This window comes from Candoia aspera, chromosome 13 (assembly GCF_035149785.1).
Source record: "Candoia aspera isolate rCanAsp1 chromosome 13, rCanAsp1.hap2, whole genome shotgun sequence".
NCBI lineage: Eukaryota > Metazoa > Chordata > Lepidosauria > Squamata > Boidae > Candoia > Candoia aspera.
Window position 1 is genome coordinate 7,752,667 of NC_086165.1, and position 20,197 is coordinate 7,772,863.

The window sequence follows — 20,197 nt, forward strand, 5'->3', positions numbered from 1 at the left end:
TTCCTTTGAACATTTGCCAAGACAACAACCTTCCAAAGAAAATTAGCCAAGTTGCACATTATTCTTGTTGTTAACTGTTGGTATTCTTCTTGTTTTTACTCCTAATAAAACAATGTGTCTGAGTATCTGTTTGAATTTAAAATTGACTGCTTAAGTAAATTGAATGCCTGCTTGCTCCTTCTGCCTAAGTTTTCTCTTACCATTTCCTTATGTTTAAAAATTGCTGGCCACATACTAGCTGGGTGTTCTTTAAGGTTAAAAAACTATTTTTATGGTGCCAAAGAAGAGATTTCAGCTATAGGCCAGAGTAATCCCCGGGCTATTAGAATAAGGAAGTTTCAGTGTAAGTTAATAGGTGGTTATCTAGTCTGATTATACAAGAATGACACATTCACAGAAACCTGCTCAGAAAAAAACAAATAGCAAAACAGACATAAGCAGAATGAAAACAGTTTTCATTGCCTAGATTAGAGGGAACCTAGTCAGTCAGGTTACCTACCCTTAACTTTTGTGCCAACTCCACTAGCTTATATTGAGATGTTACAAGGAGCTAAAATTAAACGGAATCACAAAAATTAAAGGAAACAGAGGTGAAGCCTGTTCAGTACTGAGAAAAAAAAAGCTGCATATATTTGGTCAGCAACCATCTTCATGTTAAAGGAAGGAAACCAAACTTCTATTCATGTGCAGCAAGTATGGATTAGGGTAGGAGGGTATTAGCTCATATTTTGATGTGAATTTATCCAATATAAATTTCCCAAACAAAATAAAGTTATACTTGGATAATCATACTTTTCCAAACCTCCAGTCAAAAAGTTTATACAAAAATAATATGTAAACTAGCCAAACACACTAGATTGAAGAAAACAGCTCCCAAAAAGTACATATATTAGAAAAAGTGCCTACAAAAGGGATTAAAAGACATGGGCACAAATCTACCTGCAGACTTTTAATTAAGAAAAGGTAGACTGTTATAAACAGAGTTAAACAATGTTATGAGAAAATGAGCAGAAAACCAAAATAGACAGATTCATTCATATTCTGGAATCAAATTAACATCTATTCTTTGACATTATAATCCTTAAAACCACAGGGAATTGGCATGAATCAGACAAATTCCATTTTGCTTTCTACTGCCAACACACTGCTTTCTATGCCAATTATCTCTTTTCGTAAGCCCAATTCAAGGTACTGGCACTTTCCTTTAAACCCCGAAATGGGGTTTCATATACCTCAGGGACATCATCTTTTCCATGTCCTTCCTAGCTCTCCAAAATGTAGGACAGATTATGTTTTATGTTCTGTGATTGCTCAGATAAAATTCATAACTTCAGAGGAATGTGGACTTCACTAGCAGCATGCCCCAAATGTAGGATTTCTTATCGAAATAACTTCTCCTGGTCTGTCAACTTTCACCAGCATGCACAGACAAGAAATACTTATTTTTCCCTTTTTATTTATTTATTTATGCCTTTGAATCAGTGTTCACTTCTAGTGACTGCTTTGACAAGTACCTACAGTTTTCTTGGCAAGGGTTTTCAGAAGCGGTCTGCCATTTCCTGCTTCCTATGGCTGAGAGAGAGTGACTGGCCCAGCTGGCTTCGTGCCTAAGGCAGGAGTGGAACTCAGTGTTCCAATTTCTAGCCTGATGCCTTAACCATTGAAAGGTAACACATGCAGGCATTATATATCTTTTATTTTTCTACTTCCTGTAGAGTTATTTACTATTTTTACTTTTATATATATTACATGTTGAGCTTTCTGCTGATTCAGCTTTATAGCTTTATCTCTCAAAACTGCTGCAAACATTTTCTGCATTAAATAAAGTTCGAAGAAGTATCACTAACTGAATCCAGATAATCAGCTGTGACCCACTGGCTACTGAGGAATAGTTAAAAGTAGTTACAGATTAAAGAATCTTTTATTCATAGAATGAGTCCTTTGCTCTGTCACTAATGTGTGCAAACTCGAGTAATTTCAAATGCTGACCTTAATGGTTCATGCTGAGATGGAGTGAATCCTCTAAAAAGAGTGGTGTATTGTCTCTGGCAGATTGCAAGTAGCAGTTGTCACAGTGAATGCACCATGTTTCATACAAGTATTAATGTTTCCCATTCACAGACATTTGGTTTAATCAGTCTGAATATGCAAGGATATTGGAGAAAGTCCACTGCATCTCCATGAATAGCTAGAACTGACAGAAACAGATGCTGCCTATCAGACACAACATTTTTACCTCTATTTTGATGGCTCAAAGTATTCCCCAAATCCCCAGACAAATGGAAAAGGCATGAAATACTCAGTCAAGTAAATCCTGTACAAGAAGAGCTGTGTTAGGGTATGGTGGAAAAAAATCAGTACAATTCTGGTAGATGCACCTCACAAAAGTGTATACCTTTTAATAAAATCTGCTAGTCAGAAAAAGCACTACCAGAATCCTTTTGAATCAAGTGACCAAGGAGCATGCAAAGGTACGCAAGGATGAGGGCCGTGGAACAGGACTGAATAAGAAAGAAACCTAGACAAATAGAGGATGTATGAGCAAATGGAAGATGATGGATCTGGGTAGAAATAGCCAATACAAACAAGAACTTACTGGTGGGGGAAGGGAGAGAATTGGAATTGAAGTAGAAAAAAGGGAATTTCACTCTCATTTCTGCTGGCTGAGCAAAGAGGGAGATAATCAAGTGCAGATGCTGGAGTCAAATAAGCTTTTTTAAGACCAATGCACCCTTAGTGGGCCAAACATGTCTAAGAACCACATCTAGTAATTTCCTGATTAATATCACTGTTACAGCTAACACATCCTAACATGTTGAAACAATAATCAATGGATATATGTTCTGTGTATGGGGAGCTGAGATACTTTCCTTTTTTAAGAACTATAGAAGCTCGCTTTGGAAATAGCAAACTAGGTCTTGATTGGATGTAACATATATGGAAAATAGTATCAAGGCAGTTCAACAACAAATACTGACTTCTCAGGGCTGCCCTACAAAATAACACATGAAAATAATGTGATTATTAACTTCACTGGAATAAAATTCACATGAAGGGACAACACTGAGGTCAAACTACCCTTTAAGCTGATTCTAAGCATCTTGTAAGAAGGTGTAAAGATCTGTGTGTGTGTGTGTGTGAGAGAGAGAGTGTGTAAAAGCAATGATAAAAAGGTGTGGAATACTTTACAAAGGGATTCAGTGTTGATATTTAGGATTTAGTTAGAATCAAGGAAAAAATCCATGGTCTTGCCCCCACTTGCATCTGGCAAGACTGGAAAAGTAAGCGACCTTGGCTGACTTCAAACTGACAAATGGGAAAGAGCTTTCCAATGTATGATGAAATCTGCATGAAAGTAATCTAAGTTTTCCTCTCAACAATAGCACTAAGATTTTTATCTGTGCACATGATACAGAAGATAACTAAATAATAATCCAGACATCAGCATTGCCCAACTTCTACAAAGCTTGAGTATGATACGCATTGGAAGAGTCAAACCTTTATCATCATTTGCCTTACAGTTCTAGTTCTAGGGTTGCTTGAAATACTAGGTATCGTGCAGAAGGAACAGAATAACCTCTGCCTTGAATGCAATTTTCTTACCACTGCCACTGCCAATCCTCCAACAAATATAAATCTGCTCGGTGGAGAACTAATGGTCCTGTTCCCTTAACTTATTAGATAACTATATCACCACCCTCATCTGGTCTTCCATCAAGAAAAGTTCTCTCACAAAATTTTGGAGAGCACATTTTCAATATTCAGAGCCCACGACGTATTGAAGTTAGCAGCCAAGCTGTCTACCTCTATGATACACATTCAGCTTTGCTTAGCATACAGTACTTTTGTGATTACTAAAAATAAATGTCAGCTATGGTTAAGGGGGATTGGGAAGACAGGAAGCATAAAAAAAATTATGCTCCACTTTAGATAAAAATATTTTCTATGCGTGGTAAAATATTTCAGTCTTCGCGTAAGTTATGATCAGTTCATTAAACAGGGCTATGTAAGAAAGTGGGATATAAGTAACGAAAACATTCTTTGAAGAGGCAATTCAGTCTGCTGAATCGTTCTGAACCTAAAAGATGATGCAGGTTGTAAGAACTTTTAAAGGTAGGCATTATTTTACCATGATTTTGGATTTCTTTCTAAAGGACAATTTTAACCATAATAAGAAAATAACTGCTACTTAGGAATATTATATGTTTACATTTATTTGTTAATTAAAAGATTTCACAAAGTTTCTTAATCTTAAATCTACCTATTCCTCAATCCATTCCCTTTGAAACTTTGTAAAATTGGCCATTCTCTTCTGAATATGTTCTATGTGGGGTCCACCCAAACCTACCCAATTATGGCAGTTAGAAATAGAGTTTGTAACAATGAAAGCCAGAGCACTTTTTGAGTTTTCTTTGGAAGAAGCGTTAGAGGTGAATGAATTTGGGATCTCAGCAATTTGTCCCTTATCAAGCTTTTACTCTGATCATATTTAATGCTAAAATCAGCAATTTTAGCAGATGACTTCAATATACTGCATATGCAGTGTCCTTGTGGCAGAAACGGAGTTGGCAGAACACGTCTTGCTGCCTTGCTACTTTTATAGAGAAATACAATCTACTTATATTACTAGAAATATATTAAATTGGGATGGAGAACACACTGTTGTATATCTCATGAATGATAGTGACTGAAGTTTCTTATAGAGCGATCAGATGGTACAAGGCCAGTTCTATAACACAATTCTAGACAGTTCCTTGTAGGTGCATTCATCTATTAAGTAACTTTTTAAACTTTTAACAATGGATGGTTCGCTACACTAGTAGGGGTAAGATAAGCATAAATGTTATTGTTGGCTTATAACAAAATAGGGGACTCATACATGCCAGTTTCTTCTGATAGGTGGCTAAATAAGTGTTTTATACATAAATGTGTTAAATTATAATCTGATATTTTTCTATTTTATGTCAAATTACTGTGATAAAATAGACAATATTAGATTTGTGTCCTAATTCTTCACCAGTGTTCACAATTTGCATAAGATGGAGCAGATGTCATTTAAAATACACTTCAAAGAAACTGAAAAAAATTCACGCATGAATGAAGACTATTTATTTCCTTTGAACTTGGAAGAAAGAAGCAGAAAAGTTCTCTGCTGATCCAAAAGCAAGCAAGATGATAATGGGTTATTTGCCTGCCTATCTCCTTCTTCACCTGATAAATTTTCCCTTAAAATAAAAATAAAACTCTAATAACAAACTAAAAGCCCATTTATAGCAGTACTGGTTTGCTATTCTTGAGATTTAAAAATCAAGATTAACAGAGAATGGTGTATAAGACCTAATTATTTCAAACAATATTTAGCATTCTCACTTATAAAGTCACAGAGAAATCCTGTAATTCAAACAATTAAGTTTTCTTCTACAATAATGTTATAGTTTGGGGTGACAAACATACCACAACACTACAATATAATCCATAAAGGTTTTCAGAAAAGATGTAAGAGTAGGATGATGGTTGATCCCGCTCAGAGTCCTTTGGTGCATTTAAAAAAAAGAAGCACATTCCAACCTAATGTTTTCCACATGTATTTCACCAGCAGAATCCTCACAATAGGTAGGAAAGCTTTGCATAGCTTTATCAATTGCACCAAGACAGAATAATGATTTAATTATTAGAAAACATAATTGGGGGCAAAAGCTTTATCATAAACAACAGTATGACTTTAATATTACCTCCAGCACTGGTCCAGCTCCAAGAATGATTTGTTCTACTCCGCTAGCAAATCCCTTTTGGCTAAGAGCCGTGAGGTGATGAATCAAGAAATTTGTGCTCTGTGTTTTCCCAGACCCACTTTCTCCAGAAATGACTATACATTGGTTCTTTCGACGCAGTAGCATGGCATGATATGCTACATCAGCCACTGCATAAATATGGGGCTCCAGCTTCCCCAGCTGGTGATTATCATACATCTTGACATATTTAGGGTTATAAATGGGAAGAAATTTGAATGGGTTAATGACTATTAAAATGCTTCCAACGTATGTGTAAATTTTTTCCTGTTTAAAGCGATTTCTAAGGTTTTCTAAGAGTGTTCTTTCATTCAAATCTGGCAATGCACATAAATCATCATAATCCTTATACTGTGGTTGAGGAAGGAAGCCACGTTCCATCATTCTGCGCCGTTCCTCGGTCACCCGCAACCAGGACTGGAGACTGGCGTAATGTATTGAACCATCTAGGTTCTTTTCCCTTAGAAGAAAACGATAATCCTCGCCACTCAAGCGGTTCTCCAGGGCCATACGTGGCCACAGCATCATGCGTTGGACAGGGCAATCTGTGGGGTTGAGGATCCATTCCTCCCCACCAAATTCCTTCACTTCTGCCAAGACATAGCATTTTGTTTTGTCCAACTGCAATTTGTTAATCAGAGAGTCTATCACCTCAGCAGCAGTAGATGTTTTTCGTGCAATAACAGGACAATAAATGGTCCCTTCAGCAATGCTCCCAGGGTATATGTGTAGTGTGTGCTCTGTGTCTTCAAAGCGTCTTCTTCCTCCAGTATCATTTCCACTCATATTGGACTTTTTCCCATCAGTAACAGCAATCCATCTTTAACATGGCTAGATAAGAGATCATGGCGTCAGCGCTACAATAAAAAAAGGAAAAAAAAATTTAAGGATAAGGAGTATATACAGAACAATATTTTTCCAAAACCAAACCAAAATGCTCAATGTTTCAAACAACTCTGCAACCATGGTTAAACTATAAACTGTCATTCTCTCAAAAAGCAATGTCTATATTCTCTGAGATTCTTTGGAAAGTAGTGAAGACATTAAAACCTAATGAGAATCAGTGAAATTAGCTTCATTTTTAAGATATATTTTATCCATCCACTTGTATGACTTCATATAGAATAAGATTTTAAATAATTGAACATTTTGTCATTTGCAATTCAACTTCTTCAGCTCCAGTTTAAAAAGACAAGAATTTATTTTTAGATCCCAGTGTGAATAAGCTTCTGATGTATGCATAACTGATTGTATTTGAAGAATAGTTAAAGGATATATTCATGCTCTAAGAGGCTTTGATAAAAGTGACTCAAACATTCAGTATTGAATTTCCTTTGGTAGCTGCTACTGGATCTAAAAGAGCAAGACAAGTTCTTAGTTACATCAGAAACAGAATATAGTATCTGCATGCATGACAAAACAGAAAACTTAAAATATTTTAAAACGTCTGACTGGTATATGTGATCTCAAATAAAATTTCAGCATTGTAGTTCAGCAACTGTCATGCTCCTAGTTAAATCCATAACCTATATGCATACCTTTTTGAGGGTTCTCATCTGGATTGTCAGACGCCAATAATAAAATCTTCTTCTAGAACCAGATTTCCCATGAGGAGTTATTGCCCAGAAACTTTAAATTTAACCTTCACAATGCATCTGAGGCAAGACTCTGCATATTATGGCATTCCCCTAATGTCACTATCATAGAATTATTACAACACAAAGGAACATGACACAGAGAATCATGAAGACAGGAAACTTGGCATACTTGGTACCTGGAAACACATCATACACAGAGAGAGGAGAAGGAAATTCAGTCAGACTGAAGTGGTGCCAGCCTGCCTGCAGTCCTCCCACACTGCACATGATCTTGCACTGACAGAATTTATTGATCAAAATGGTTATAGCTATAAAAACTATTTGCAAGCTACTGGCTTTAGGCCTCACCCTGTAAGAATATGTAAAGCAGGGACCCCATCATGACTAGTGATGGGACCATGATTTCATGAATTAGCTTAGGCAATGGTATGTGTGTGGGGGTTATAGTCAGACAGGAAATCAAGCCATTCCCCACCACAAAAAAGTTGTAAGGGGCCAGTGCTTAAATCATAAAAATTCAGCACAGATCAGAGATAAATGTTTTAACTTTGGATACAATAAAAGCCTCTATTTTATTCGTTACCTCTAATAATAGACCCACAACTGTAAAGCAGTGCATGAAGTAGAGAGGGACTTAACATCTTGTTTGTTCAGGGAATGCAAAAGAACAGTAGTGCTATTGATATACTCTCAGTGAACGCTGCAGTGATTCTCCCTTTCCAGCTCCCCCACTTTTAATGAGGTAGCCTGTGAGCTAATTAAGCAGACTTTCTAGGAAAAGAAATAACTCTCATTGACAACCTGGAAAGACAATTCAGATTGCAATGGATGCTTTTCAGCAATGGAAAGACTGGTGTCTGTTACATCCTTAACATTTTCAATCCTCTACCTCAGTAAACTGACCTAGGGAATCATATCATAATCAATATTAAGGCTGAATGAAATGGGATGAAATAATATTAATATTCAACTCTAGTCAGACATGTAGTTATGTTTAGGTTATTTCTGAATTTCTTCTGCCAGTAACATGAAATACAGATCTTAGAAAGTCAATTAGTGCCCAAGTCTTTAATATGCATTCCACAGTAATTCAGCTACTAGACTAAGCTTTCAAGATTCAAGTAAGTAGGCATTTGTGCATGAGCCCAAATACATCTAGGGGCTCACTGAAGTGGCTAATAAGTCAGAGCATTCTCTGAAGCAATATAACCCTGTAAAGCAAAACCAAACTAGAAACAAATAGCTAGAGAGGCAAACTTGCAAGATCCCAAACAGGAAGTCTTTATATGTAGCCCAACAGGAATAGCAATGCCCTGCTTCCCACACCACTAACAAATACATACACAACACAACTGCTTAAATGGCACACAGGTTACATTTATTGCTCATGCATCAAATGAGTATTTTACTTTTAACTGAATTCAAGGCAATGGAATGTCTTATTACAATAACATGCTAAACCAACTTAACATAGCCCATTTGGTAATAATTGTTCAGGAGCTCAGGTAGAGATCTCTCTCATAATCTGCTACTAGGTCCTTTTCAATTGATGATGACAGGAATTGAATTTGGATTTTATTTTGTACTCTGCTTCTCTACTTTGAAAGCCTCCAAGCCATTATGTGGGAATCAGTGCTTGGTTCTAAAAGTCTAGTGAATTCAACTGTTGTCATACTGAATCGCTGAATGACAAAGGAATTAAAATATTACTAGAAGAAATATATTGTAAAGAAGCTGAATGGCTTTAATCTTAGCTGTATTTAGATGGATCATAGATATTCACTGATTTATTAAAGATGCCTGAAAACTCCATACCAGGGTTCTAAAATAAATCAAACGTGAATTGGGTAGGGTTCCAACAAAAATACATACTGTAACATGTCCTTCTGTAACAGGGGAGTAAAAAACTCTTACAAAAACATAATTTAACAAAAAACATATCCAATGATATTATAGGTCGCTTAATATATATTCTGAGTAAACTAGTAACAGAGGGATAAGTCTTGGTCAAAAAAAAAAAAAACCCCACCAAGGCTTAGCAAAGTTATATCCCACTATCTTAACTGTGTAGAGCTTGAGAGTGTCAACAAGCATGTTGTTAAGATTTCAAAACACTTTACCAAACAATCTATGTAAAATTAGGATTGGGAGGAGAAGATGGGGTCATTTCATGGATTGGCAATGGTCAGAGAACAGGAAGAGGGCAATGAAAATATATGGACAATTCACTTATTTACAACTGAAGGAGATAAACAGTATAAGTCCCTGAAGAACCTAGATCAGAACTGGTTCTCTAAAATGAGCTGGTGCTAAGTTTAGCAGTGAAGTGGCCAAATTCACTAGTAACATTTAGGTAGTTAAAACAAAAACAAAAAGGTACTTTACATACCAAATAATCCAAATAATCTGATGGATAACTTGATTAAAACCTTGGACTCAACAACTGGCTGTAACTATCTAAACCAGCAGCCCACCATATAGTTCTTGTAATGTCGAATGAAATATACTGTGCAATGCAGTATCATGTAATAAATTATCCTGCTAATGGCAGCCAGTAATGAGGAGGATCTGAGTAGAAAATTTTCATTGTACTGTTGCAACAAAATTCCTAAAATTCTATGGGGGAAAGGAAACAAGCCACCGCTTTTCTCGGAAGTATCCTTACTGCAATGCAATTCCAAACTTATCTAGAAGAAGAGGGCAGATTTTTGGTGGTTGAGGGATCACACCTAGCGCAGGAAGAGGTAAGGGCCAGATATCCTGATCATGCAAACTAGGCACAGCCATGTCATGAACTCAGAAGGGATGAAATTGTCAATTTCCTTTCCCAGTAATTTTGTGGTATTTTTCAAGTTATGCTGACAACAGCAATCATCCTTTATAATCACTGACTGAAGTGCAAGAACACATCAGTGCCAAGGCAAGCTCTGAAGCTATCTATAAAACCCTCCTTAGCTTTCCCCAAATGGCTCAAATACAACTTGCCCTTTTTTGGAGGAAGAACAGAGGTGAGAAACTCTGTAAGAACTGAAAGAGCTACATTATGAAAGGATTCTAAACATAGACTGTAATTAAGGCAACATCACAGAATGAAATATCAGAATAGTTTGAACAGCATGCAGAAGTCCTGAACCACACATTTTCAAGTTTACAGCCATTATCGCAATACCAATAGGAATCTTTTATTTCCTGCACTGTCCTCAGCTTTAAAGAGCAGCTGCATTCATTTCCTTCCCATCCCAAAATGGTGGATAAGTGAAATTGCTTTATATTAGAATTATATCAACTGAAACTAAGTCACATGTCCCGCATACTGACAAGTCTGGATTTATTCCACTTCCTGAAATGCATAAGCACACTATTAAAAAAAGGAAGCCACAGTATCTCCTTTAAAATTTGCAGTTTTCTGTCTCCTTCAGACCTGTCCTTTAAGAAACACCTATCAACTGCGAAGTATTTCCAGGGTTACAAAAGGTAACAAGTGCTTCTTTGCTCATGAGTTTCTTTCAGAATTGCTTACACATCTAGTTGCTGCAGAACTTCTATACTTACTTAACTTGAACTATCTCTACTATTTAAGTAATAATAGGTGAAGCACTGAAATAATGCATTCACATTTGCTGTGTGTTTCTCATATATCTTAATGTATCCCTGGTTCAAAAGTATGAGACTGAGGAAACAGAAACTTTCCTAATTCCAGTGAAATACCAATATGGTAAATTAATTAAGGCACTGGGCTAAGACTGGGGACACTGATGTTCTAGTTCAACTTCAGTCACAAAAGCTCACCTGGATGACACTGGAGCGTTATTCTCTCAGTCTAACCTACCCAACAGAGTAAATGCAACATATATGGTTTTAAGCTCCTGGAGGAAGATCATGATATAAATCTAACAAACAGACAAGTGAATAAAATAATGCCACACCAGATAAATCTGTGCTAACATCTTCCTGAGAGCTACTACCTGCTTTTTGAGCAAGAGGAACCCCAAACTGCACACTGGGTTTGTATGGGAAGGTACCATCTCATACAGAAACAAAGATGGAGAATCCCTGGCACTAGAAGAACCAGTCTTATCAGGGTTGAATTTGAGCCTGTTCATCCTTATGCAGACCTGATGATACCTGACTCCATGTTAATGGATGACCCCTGGCAGTTTCATGTGGATGTTAAACAGGAAGGGTGAGAGCATTGAGCCCTTAGGCACACTGCAAGCCAGAAGCTTCAAGCTGGACCTCTCGCCACTGTCAATATTGACTGGAGAGATACATTCCCATTCCCAAACACTAGTCAGTCCAGAAGGATACCATGATTAATGGTATCGAAAGCTGTTGCGAGATTAAAAAGAACCAGGATTGTTGCACCTTTCCTGGATCCACCAAAGTTAACCAATAAGTGTGATCAATGCTGCCTCCATACTATACCCTGGCCTGAAACTTGCCTGAAATAAATTCCAGTAATCTGCTTCTCCCAGGGCCCTCTGGAATGTAGTCTGACCACTTTCTCAGCAATCCTATCCAAAAAGGAAAGGCTGGAGACTGGACAAAAATTATCCAAAGCTGTTGGGTCCATCAATGTCTTCTTGAGGAAGGGGTGCACTACTGCCTCCTTCAAGGCAAGTAGAATCACTCTTTCTCAAGAATGAATTTACCATTGCATGAATCTAACCACATGTTATCTCCCTTAATCAACTAGGAGGAACATGGATCTAATAAGCAGGTGGCCAGACTAACTGTCCTGAGGATCCTGTACACTTTCTCAGGAGTCACAGGATCAAACACTTTCTAGGTAACAGAGCAAGACCATATGCTGGCCAACTTAACAGGACCTGCCCAGTCAGAGTCTAACTCAGAGCAGTTCCAAGCAACTTTATCCACCAGATGCCTAGAATATTCCTTCCAGCAGCCTTGTAAATATTCTCCTGACCTGCCTCTCCCCAGCAGGGCATGGGTCGCTTTAATCAAGATGGCTGACGAGACATTTGAACAGAAGAATAATTGTACTGGTCACTATTATTGCCATGATGTAATTCCTAATATGGGCTCTTACACATGCCCAGTCATGTTCACTCTTTGTCTTTCAACAGCACTCTATGTTGTCTTCTGACGTTTCATCTCCTGAAGTTCCTTGGAAAACCAGAGAACCCTACAGGATTGATGAACAAAGAGAGACTGTATAGGAGTAATTTGATCTAAATCTCTTGTCATGAACCCATTTCAGGGGTTGACTAAAGCCTTGGTTGAACAGCCTACCAGATTCCCAGGAAAAACCCCAAGCTTCCTCTAAACCCCATCTGGGTCTAAGTTCAGCTTAAGGCAAACTGATCAAATAGGTCCTACCAACTGGGGGATGGGAGGTAGCCCCAGCAAGCTGAAAAGCAACCAGAGAGTGATCTGACCGACAAAGGACAGATAATTTACTCCTCTTTCACACTGCAACTGCCCCAAGGGAAAAAAAACAGATTTAGCGTGTGACCACCTGTGTTTTTGGCCCTCAGAAACTTGGGTCAGGCTGATGGTTGACAAGATGGCTATGAACTTTTGAGCTGCATCAGATGTTACTCCATGTAAGAACAAGTTAAAATCTCCCAGAACTATAAATCTTGGACACTCTACTGCCAGCTCAAAGGTGGAGTCAAGCAGCTCAGGCAGGGATGTCACTGAATAGCAGGGTGGCTGCTGTAACAGTCTATAGCAGTGTTTCTCAACCTTAGCAACTTTAAGACATGTGGACTTCAATTCCCAGAATTCGCCAGCCAGCAGGCCCGCAAAAAAATACTTTCAAATGCCATAGATGAATCTGGAATTTTATGCATGCCAGACATAAAGGCATGTTTGATTTTGTCCTTGTGGATTCATGATGTCAGCCTGGTTGTAGCAGTCATTTCTCAAATATAGAAGTGAAGTAAAACTGGCAAAGTCATCAAATTGTTATTCACTTAAAAGAAAATGTTGGTGTATTATAATTCTGCAAAGTGCTCCAAACGGTGGTCGCCATCATTACCTTTGGACTACTGAAATAAAGCAGAAGGAAAATCCAAAATCTTCAAATCTCGTAAGACAATGCACATAATTTGGCAATTTCTTAAAATGCACCACACATGCTGATTGTGTTAAGTTGCTTCATTTTCAAGTGCGTCAAATCTCATTGTATTTCCAAATGTTTGGTAATTTCAACATATTTGGCAGGCAGAAAGTAACTCAACTCCACATTATTTAAACAAAAGAGATTGACAGTTTTAGGATTATGTAGTGAAAGATTACTTGTAATTCTAATGCTTGTTTGGATCTTAGCTTTAATGTTTTTGTTAAGGCCGCATTTGCAATTTTGGCCCATAAAATGGAAAGGTTGGCGTCTAAGAGAGTGATATATGAGTCTTGATGCTGTAAAAGAAATATTATGAACACAGCCATTGGAGCCTCCCTAATACCTAAGGGCACACTGACTGGGGGTTGGTGGGAACTGGCACTTAGAAGGAAACAATCCATTAAGACTCAAATACATAATACTCTGCTCAGCAATGCAGTCAATCCTCGATGATTTCAATGTGTGCCATGGACTGATAGTTGGATTTACCACAAAGTGCCTTTCTGGTCACCAGGACAGGGTTAATCCACTTTTTTTTTCCAAGCAGGTTTTAAGGTTGCTTCCTGTCCTAAGTCTTATGCATTGACTTTACTTGAGGGTGGTTTAACTCCTTCTTCATCATACGTTCCTGAGAAACCATCCATACTGTACGTGTGCATGCATATGTGTAATTCCGAAAGTCATATGCTTCCTGTCATATGTTTGCTACGCTATCTAGCAAGCAAAGTGCTTCTAAGTTCAGGCATTTCCTCCCCACCCCTCATGCCATTTCATTCAAATAATGTGCTGTCATTGCTTTTTTTGGTTACATTTACGGAGGAACATCTTGAATAAGAGCATGTTGTGCACGAATACACATTAATTACGAAATACATTTACTAAAGGGGAAATACAACAGTGCGCTTTTTGTAACTTATGACTGTGCTGAAGATCCCTCTAGAGTTGACTTAGCAGTGGCAGTGCTCTTTTTCAGTACCGCTTATAACCTCATCTCTTGGAAGAGTCAAGCGACACATTGCTGTGCTTATTTTTAAGCAAGTTTACGCTGAGAATTATTGGCAATACTCTGCTCGCAGTCTCAAAAATATTCATTACCTCGTATGGCAAAAGAGAAGGAATATCTTAGAGGATAATCTACCATGTTGCTGCTGCTCCCACACAAACACATATATTTCTTTTGGTTTGACTCCAATGGTACGAAACAGATACCAGGATAGTGTTCTTTATGACACTTGCTATTATGAATGGGGAAAAAACCTAGGTGTCAATTTTTTCTTTCCTTGAAAAAGTGAAGAGCAAGTTGACCTTAAGGAAAATCCTTATACATTTTTAAACAAATGAATGAAGAGCAAATGATCAGAAACTGAGTTTCACTTAGAAGCTATTCAGCAGCAGGAAGCAGTAATTCTTCATACAAATTTATTTTTTCTTCTTCTGACAGACAATTCAACAAGGCATATCTAAAGCAAAATACCTACAGATCAGTAACAGGTAAGAATGGAATAAAAAGAAATGAAGATTAGAAGGATAATATAAGAACACAGAAGAAAGGGCTAGGAAAATAAATGAGAAAAGTACTTAATAAGCCATGTTGAGAACTATTATTCAGAGGACAGCAGAGAAATGTTTAAATAAATTAAAGAAAATGAAATATTTCTCCAAGTATTAATAACTAGAACTGCTAGATGGACATAATTAAGACTCTTAACCAGTGATCTTCTGTCTATACAAATAAGCAAATTAAATCAATGAAACAATACAAATGCCAGTGCTAGCTCAGATAATGTCAGCTTAGACATTGTTTCCAAAAATACAAAATACACACTCATATTATTTATAATCATTTGTACATTCTAAGACAACTCAAGATGCTCTAGAATTTGTCTAAGACCACTGTGGTCATATTTATTCTAGCGTATTTTTTCACAAGCTTAACGCTTGCTAATCATACTTCTGGAACATATGAAAGCATAATGCTATAGAATAGCTGAATATTGCCATGCCAAAAAAAAATGGTTCAATCTTTAAAAAAAACCCACAAAATTAGCTTTGTATCCCTTGAGGCAAAGCAAATGTATTACAGTATGTAAATGCCATGTTGGTAAAGGTCAGATGCTAAGAAATAAAGCCTATTGTTTTTTTAAAATTACGTTTACTCCATTTCACTGGCTGAATTAGAAACTTCAGGGAAGCAGCATTTGACACAGCGGGCAACTGCCAGAGGGGAAAGCATTGAACAAGCCATCCATTCAATGGGCAGCCTGTTCTGTCACAGTCCACTAGTAATGGGTCAGTCATAGGGCAGATGCTACCTCTCAGCCTCAATTGGATGCTTGACTACTTGGGTATTTGTCAATGTCAGTGTGAACTCTGAAGGTCTTCTGATAAGATTGGCAGCCAAAACTACAGTAAGGCTGAAGGCTTATTTTCATGCTACAAATAAAACCATGCGTGCAGTTCAGATAATTAAACCAAAAATATGCCCATCAATAGCCACACAAAATGAAGCAACACACACAAGTTGTCACTTAAGTACCCTGCTCTCAGATCAGCTTCACCTTATGGCCACCTGCTGAAGCCTTTTTCCAAGTATTTCCATCATATGGGATGAGGTGAAGACTCCAGTTTTTTTTCTTTCTCAAGAAAGAAATGATCTCACTTATGTCCAAGTTTGATAAAGAAAACAGAAGGGAGCAGATGCTTTTGCTCCCTTTCTTCATGCTTCATACTTTAGCATGGATGTGTGAAACTTCTTTCTCTCTTTCCCCAAAGCCCAATGCGTAAGCCAGAAGCCGGAAGGAGGTACAGGGTGGAGACAGAAGAGTTGGTAGTGAGGGCAACAAGGGGTAAATGTGTCCTCTGGAAAGAGAAAACTGCAACCTGGAGTCAGCAGGAAGGCTTAATCTGCATCCTGCAACAGTCCAGGTTACAGCATACAATTTATATATGAAAGAACTATAATCCCCTCTCGATGATGTTCTGAGGAAAGCCTTTTGTGGAGAGATAATCAGCCGGTATACTAGTATCTTTGGGGGGGGGGATGGGGGAGAAAAAAGTAATAACAGCACAAATGGTGGAAAAAGCTTGCCAGGCATAGAAGCACAGCAGGACCATATGGGCTATGAAGAAAAATCTGAGCTGCAGACAGTGTGGGCGTTGTTGCTCCGAAGAGTTTGATAACACAAAGTGGAAATTTTCCCATAACATAGGAATGGACATTAAGGAAATAGGTGCACACAATGATTCCCCATTTATCCTGGTGGATACACTAGAGCAGCACTACAGCAGCAAGGCAAAAGATCAACTGCAAAAGAGCCCTGTAGCAAAATAAATTTCAGCATATTTTCTACTTTGCACATTTTAAAAAAGTGGTCCAATCTGTTTTGCCCAAGTTAAAAGGACTTTTTTTTTAGTGAAGAGGCCTAACAACTGTTAATTGAATGCATGTATACCTACAGTATACATAGCCTCGTGCTTGCACAGGGGGCCTTTCGCCTTTCACATCATACCTACAGTAACAAGCATTGAGAGTTCTACCCTGCCAATTCCAAAAGCTATCATCTGCACACAACCATTTATATTGGCTGTCATTCTGCTTTAAGAACCTGAGTAACTAAGAATGGGAAAAGTGAAGAAATTCCCTCTGTTATTCCCACTGAACCAGTCTGAGGTAGTGTGTGTTATTTATACAGATAACATGCAATTAAATACAAATACAAGTTTTAAATGCAATTTCCTAGTTGAACTAAACATGTTCAAAGACTGCCCTCTGTTCAGTCTCCCTGCTACATACATGTGTGTGTGTGTGTGTGTGTGTGTGTGTCACATACTCCACATATTTTCAGAGTAGCAGGAACACATGGGTGACATAGTTTACATTACTGCAAATAAAACAGTCACACATTATACATTTTAATTCAGATTGGTCTTTACCTCTGAAACAAAGCCTTATTTACACCTTGCATGAAAAGTTCCTGGAGCTGATATAAAATATCTCAGCTACACACTGGCATTACAAACATAGCCACTACTTATTTAAAATGAAATCTGGATATATATGGGTCAGAGACTCCCATGCTATTTAATATTTACAAAATAAAAACAGGCCTCTTGAATTCTGGCAGATTAACTTGAATAAAGGTGGATGAGTTTTCCAAAATTCAGCCAAACACCGACTATGAATTGACAGCTACACCTATAAATGCAGGCAGCTAGTCTTCAGGCTGTGTGCACACGAGCGCTCTGCTATGCTCTTTAATATGCATAAACAAGCATCTCTGGGTCATGTCAGATACCAAAAGATAAGCAGGAATTCCTCCTCCGTTTTGGCACTCCGCTTGCCAGAATTTTATGTGAATCCTGCCTAGCAGTGACCAATGCAATTTCAAAAGAGCAATTCAATTTTCAATGCTTTTTTTCAAGATTTTAAATTTCCTTTTTGAGTGCTTGTGTGCGCGCGTGTATTTTGACTTTGTTGCAAGACGAACCTGAACTGGATAAGAGACAATATACGCAAACGAAACCTCCATAACAGAGAAACACAAGAGGAACTGCCTGCTTTGCATGATCCTGCGCTTACCGCAGAGACAGCTTTGCAGTCTGGGCATGCTCCGGAACCCATCACTGTTGCCAGAATCCATGCAACCTTTATGGCTCAGTAGGTAGGACCTGCTACTAGCTGAATCTGGGATGTCCACTATGCCCATTCCTGGAAAATAGACAGCTTGGCCACATTTACCCATATATTAGTTAACTCAACACTGGATTACCGAAATGTACTCTACCTGGAGTTGCCCCCAATACTGGTTTGGATGCTTTAACTACTGTAGAAAGCCAGAGGCTAGGAGAATGACTAGGGTGCTGTTTGCCACTTTACTACTAAACTAAATATAAGCTGTGGTATTAGTATATAGAGCCCTAAGTACTGCAGGATCAGGTTACTGAAAAGGGTAACCTGATTTAATCTTTGACTGGAACTCTCCTCCCAAACACCAGGACTCCTCAGATGTCTTGCTGTCCATACTGCAGCTGGCTGACTATCATTAATGTAGAGATGGCACCTATTTTGGTTTTACACAGATCATCTTGATGGATGACTAATGCTGGGCACAGGGTAAGAGTAGTGAATGTCTGTTACTACCATATTCTTTTTGTCACTTTTTATTTTTTTGAATATATCTGAATATATCAGTATGTATCAATATATCAAGCTAAGCTAGGTCAAAGATAAAAAGGTAGATAAAAGGAGGAAGGGAACGTTGGCTATCAATTCAATGGCTCCTTTAACTGACTGATATTTATGCAATAACTCCTTATTTAATTACAGTCATTTACTAGCATAAAAAATGTAACATTATAAGATGTAACTCCTTGTCATGTTAAGAGATACACCAACAATCTGTTAGAACTCTTGTTGTTGTTTATTCGTTTAGTCGCTTCCGACTCTTTGTGACTTCATGGACCAGCCCACGCCAGAGCCTCCTGTCGGTCATCAACACCCCCAGCTCCCCCAGGGACGAGTCCGTCACCTCTAGAATATCATCCATCCACCTTGCCCTTGGTCGGCCCCTCTTCCTTTTGCCCTCCACTCTCCCTAGCATCAGCATCTTCTCCAGGGTGTCCTGTCTTCTCATGATGTGGCCAAAGTATTTCAGTTTTGCCTTTAATATCATTCCCTCAAGTGAGCAGTCTGGCTTCATTTCCTGGAGGATGGACTGGTTTGATCTTCTTGCAGTCCAAGGCACTCTCAGAATTTTCCTCCAACACCACAGTTCAAAAGCATTGATCTTCCTTCTCTCAGCCTTCCTATGGTCCAGCTCTCGCAGCCATGTGTTATTACGGGGAACACCATTGCTCTGACTATGCGGACCTTTGTTGTCAGTGTGATGTCTCTGCTCTTAACTGTTTTATCAAGATTTGTCATTGCTCTTCTCCCAAGGATTAAGCGTCTTCTGATTTCCTGACTGCAGTCAGCATCTGCAGTAATCTTTGCACCTAGAAATACAAAGTCTTTCGCTGCTTCTACATTTTCTCCCTCTATTTGCCAATTATCAATCAAGCTGGTTGCCATAATCTTGGTTTTTTTGAGGTTTAGCTGCAAGCCAGCTTTTGCACTTTCTTCTTTCACCTTCATCATAAGGCTCCTCAGTTCCTCTTCGCTTTCAGCCATCAAAGTGGTATCATCTGCATATCTGAGATAGTTAACGTTTCTTCCAGCGATTTTAACTCCGGCCTTGGATTCCTCAAGCCCAGCATGTCGCATGATGTGTTCTGCGTACAAGTTGAATAGGTAGGGTGAGAGTATACAGCCCTGCCGCACTCCTTTCCCAATCTTAAACCAGTCCATTGTTCCGTGGTCTGTTCTTACTGTTGCTACTTGGTCGTTATACAGATTCTTCAGGAGGCAGACAAGATGACTTGGTATCCCCATACCACTAAGAACTTGCCACAATTAGTTATGGTCCACACAGTTAAAGGCTTTAGAATAGTCAATAAAACAGAAATAGATGTTTTTCTGAAACTCCCTGGCTTTTTCCATTATCCAGCGGATATTGGCAATTTGGTCCCTAGTTCCTCTGCCTTTTCTAAACCCAGCTTGTACATCTGGCAATTCTCGCTCCATGAAGTGCTGAAGCCTACCTTGCAGGATCTTGAGCAGTTCACTGACGCCCAAATGTCTATCTTTAATCTTGACATCTCACCAATAACCACATCCAATTTGC

General features: G+C 38.4%; 1 protein-coding gene across 1 annotated transcript in view; it reads right to left on the minus strand.

The window, feature by feature from the left end:
• Positions 1–20,197, minus strand: part of MYO9A (myosin IXA) — a 107,150-nt gene that overhangs the window by 73,693 nt on the left and 13,260 nt on the right. The window contains exon 2 of the mRNA XM_063314255.1: positions 5,733–6,646. Coding sequence (XP_063170325.1) covers positions 5,733–6,575 — 843 coding nt within the window. The 5' untranslated portion in view covers positions 6,576–6,646. The remainder of the gene's footprint in view (positions 1–5,732; positions 6,647–20,197) is intronic.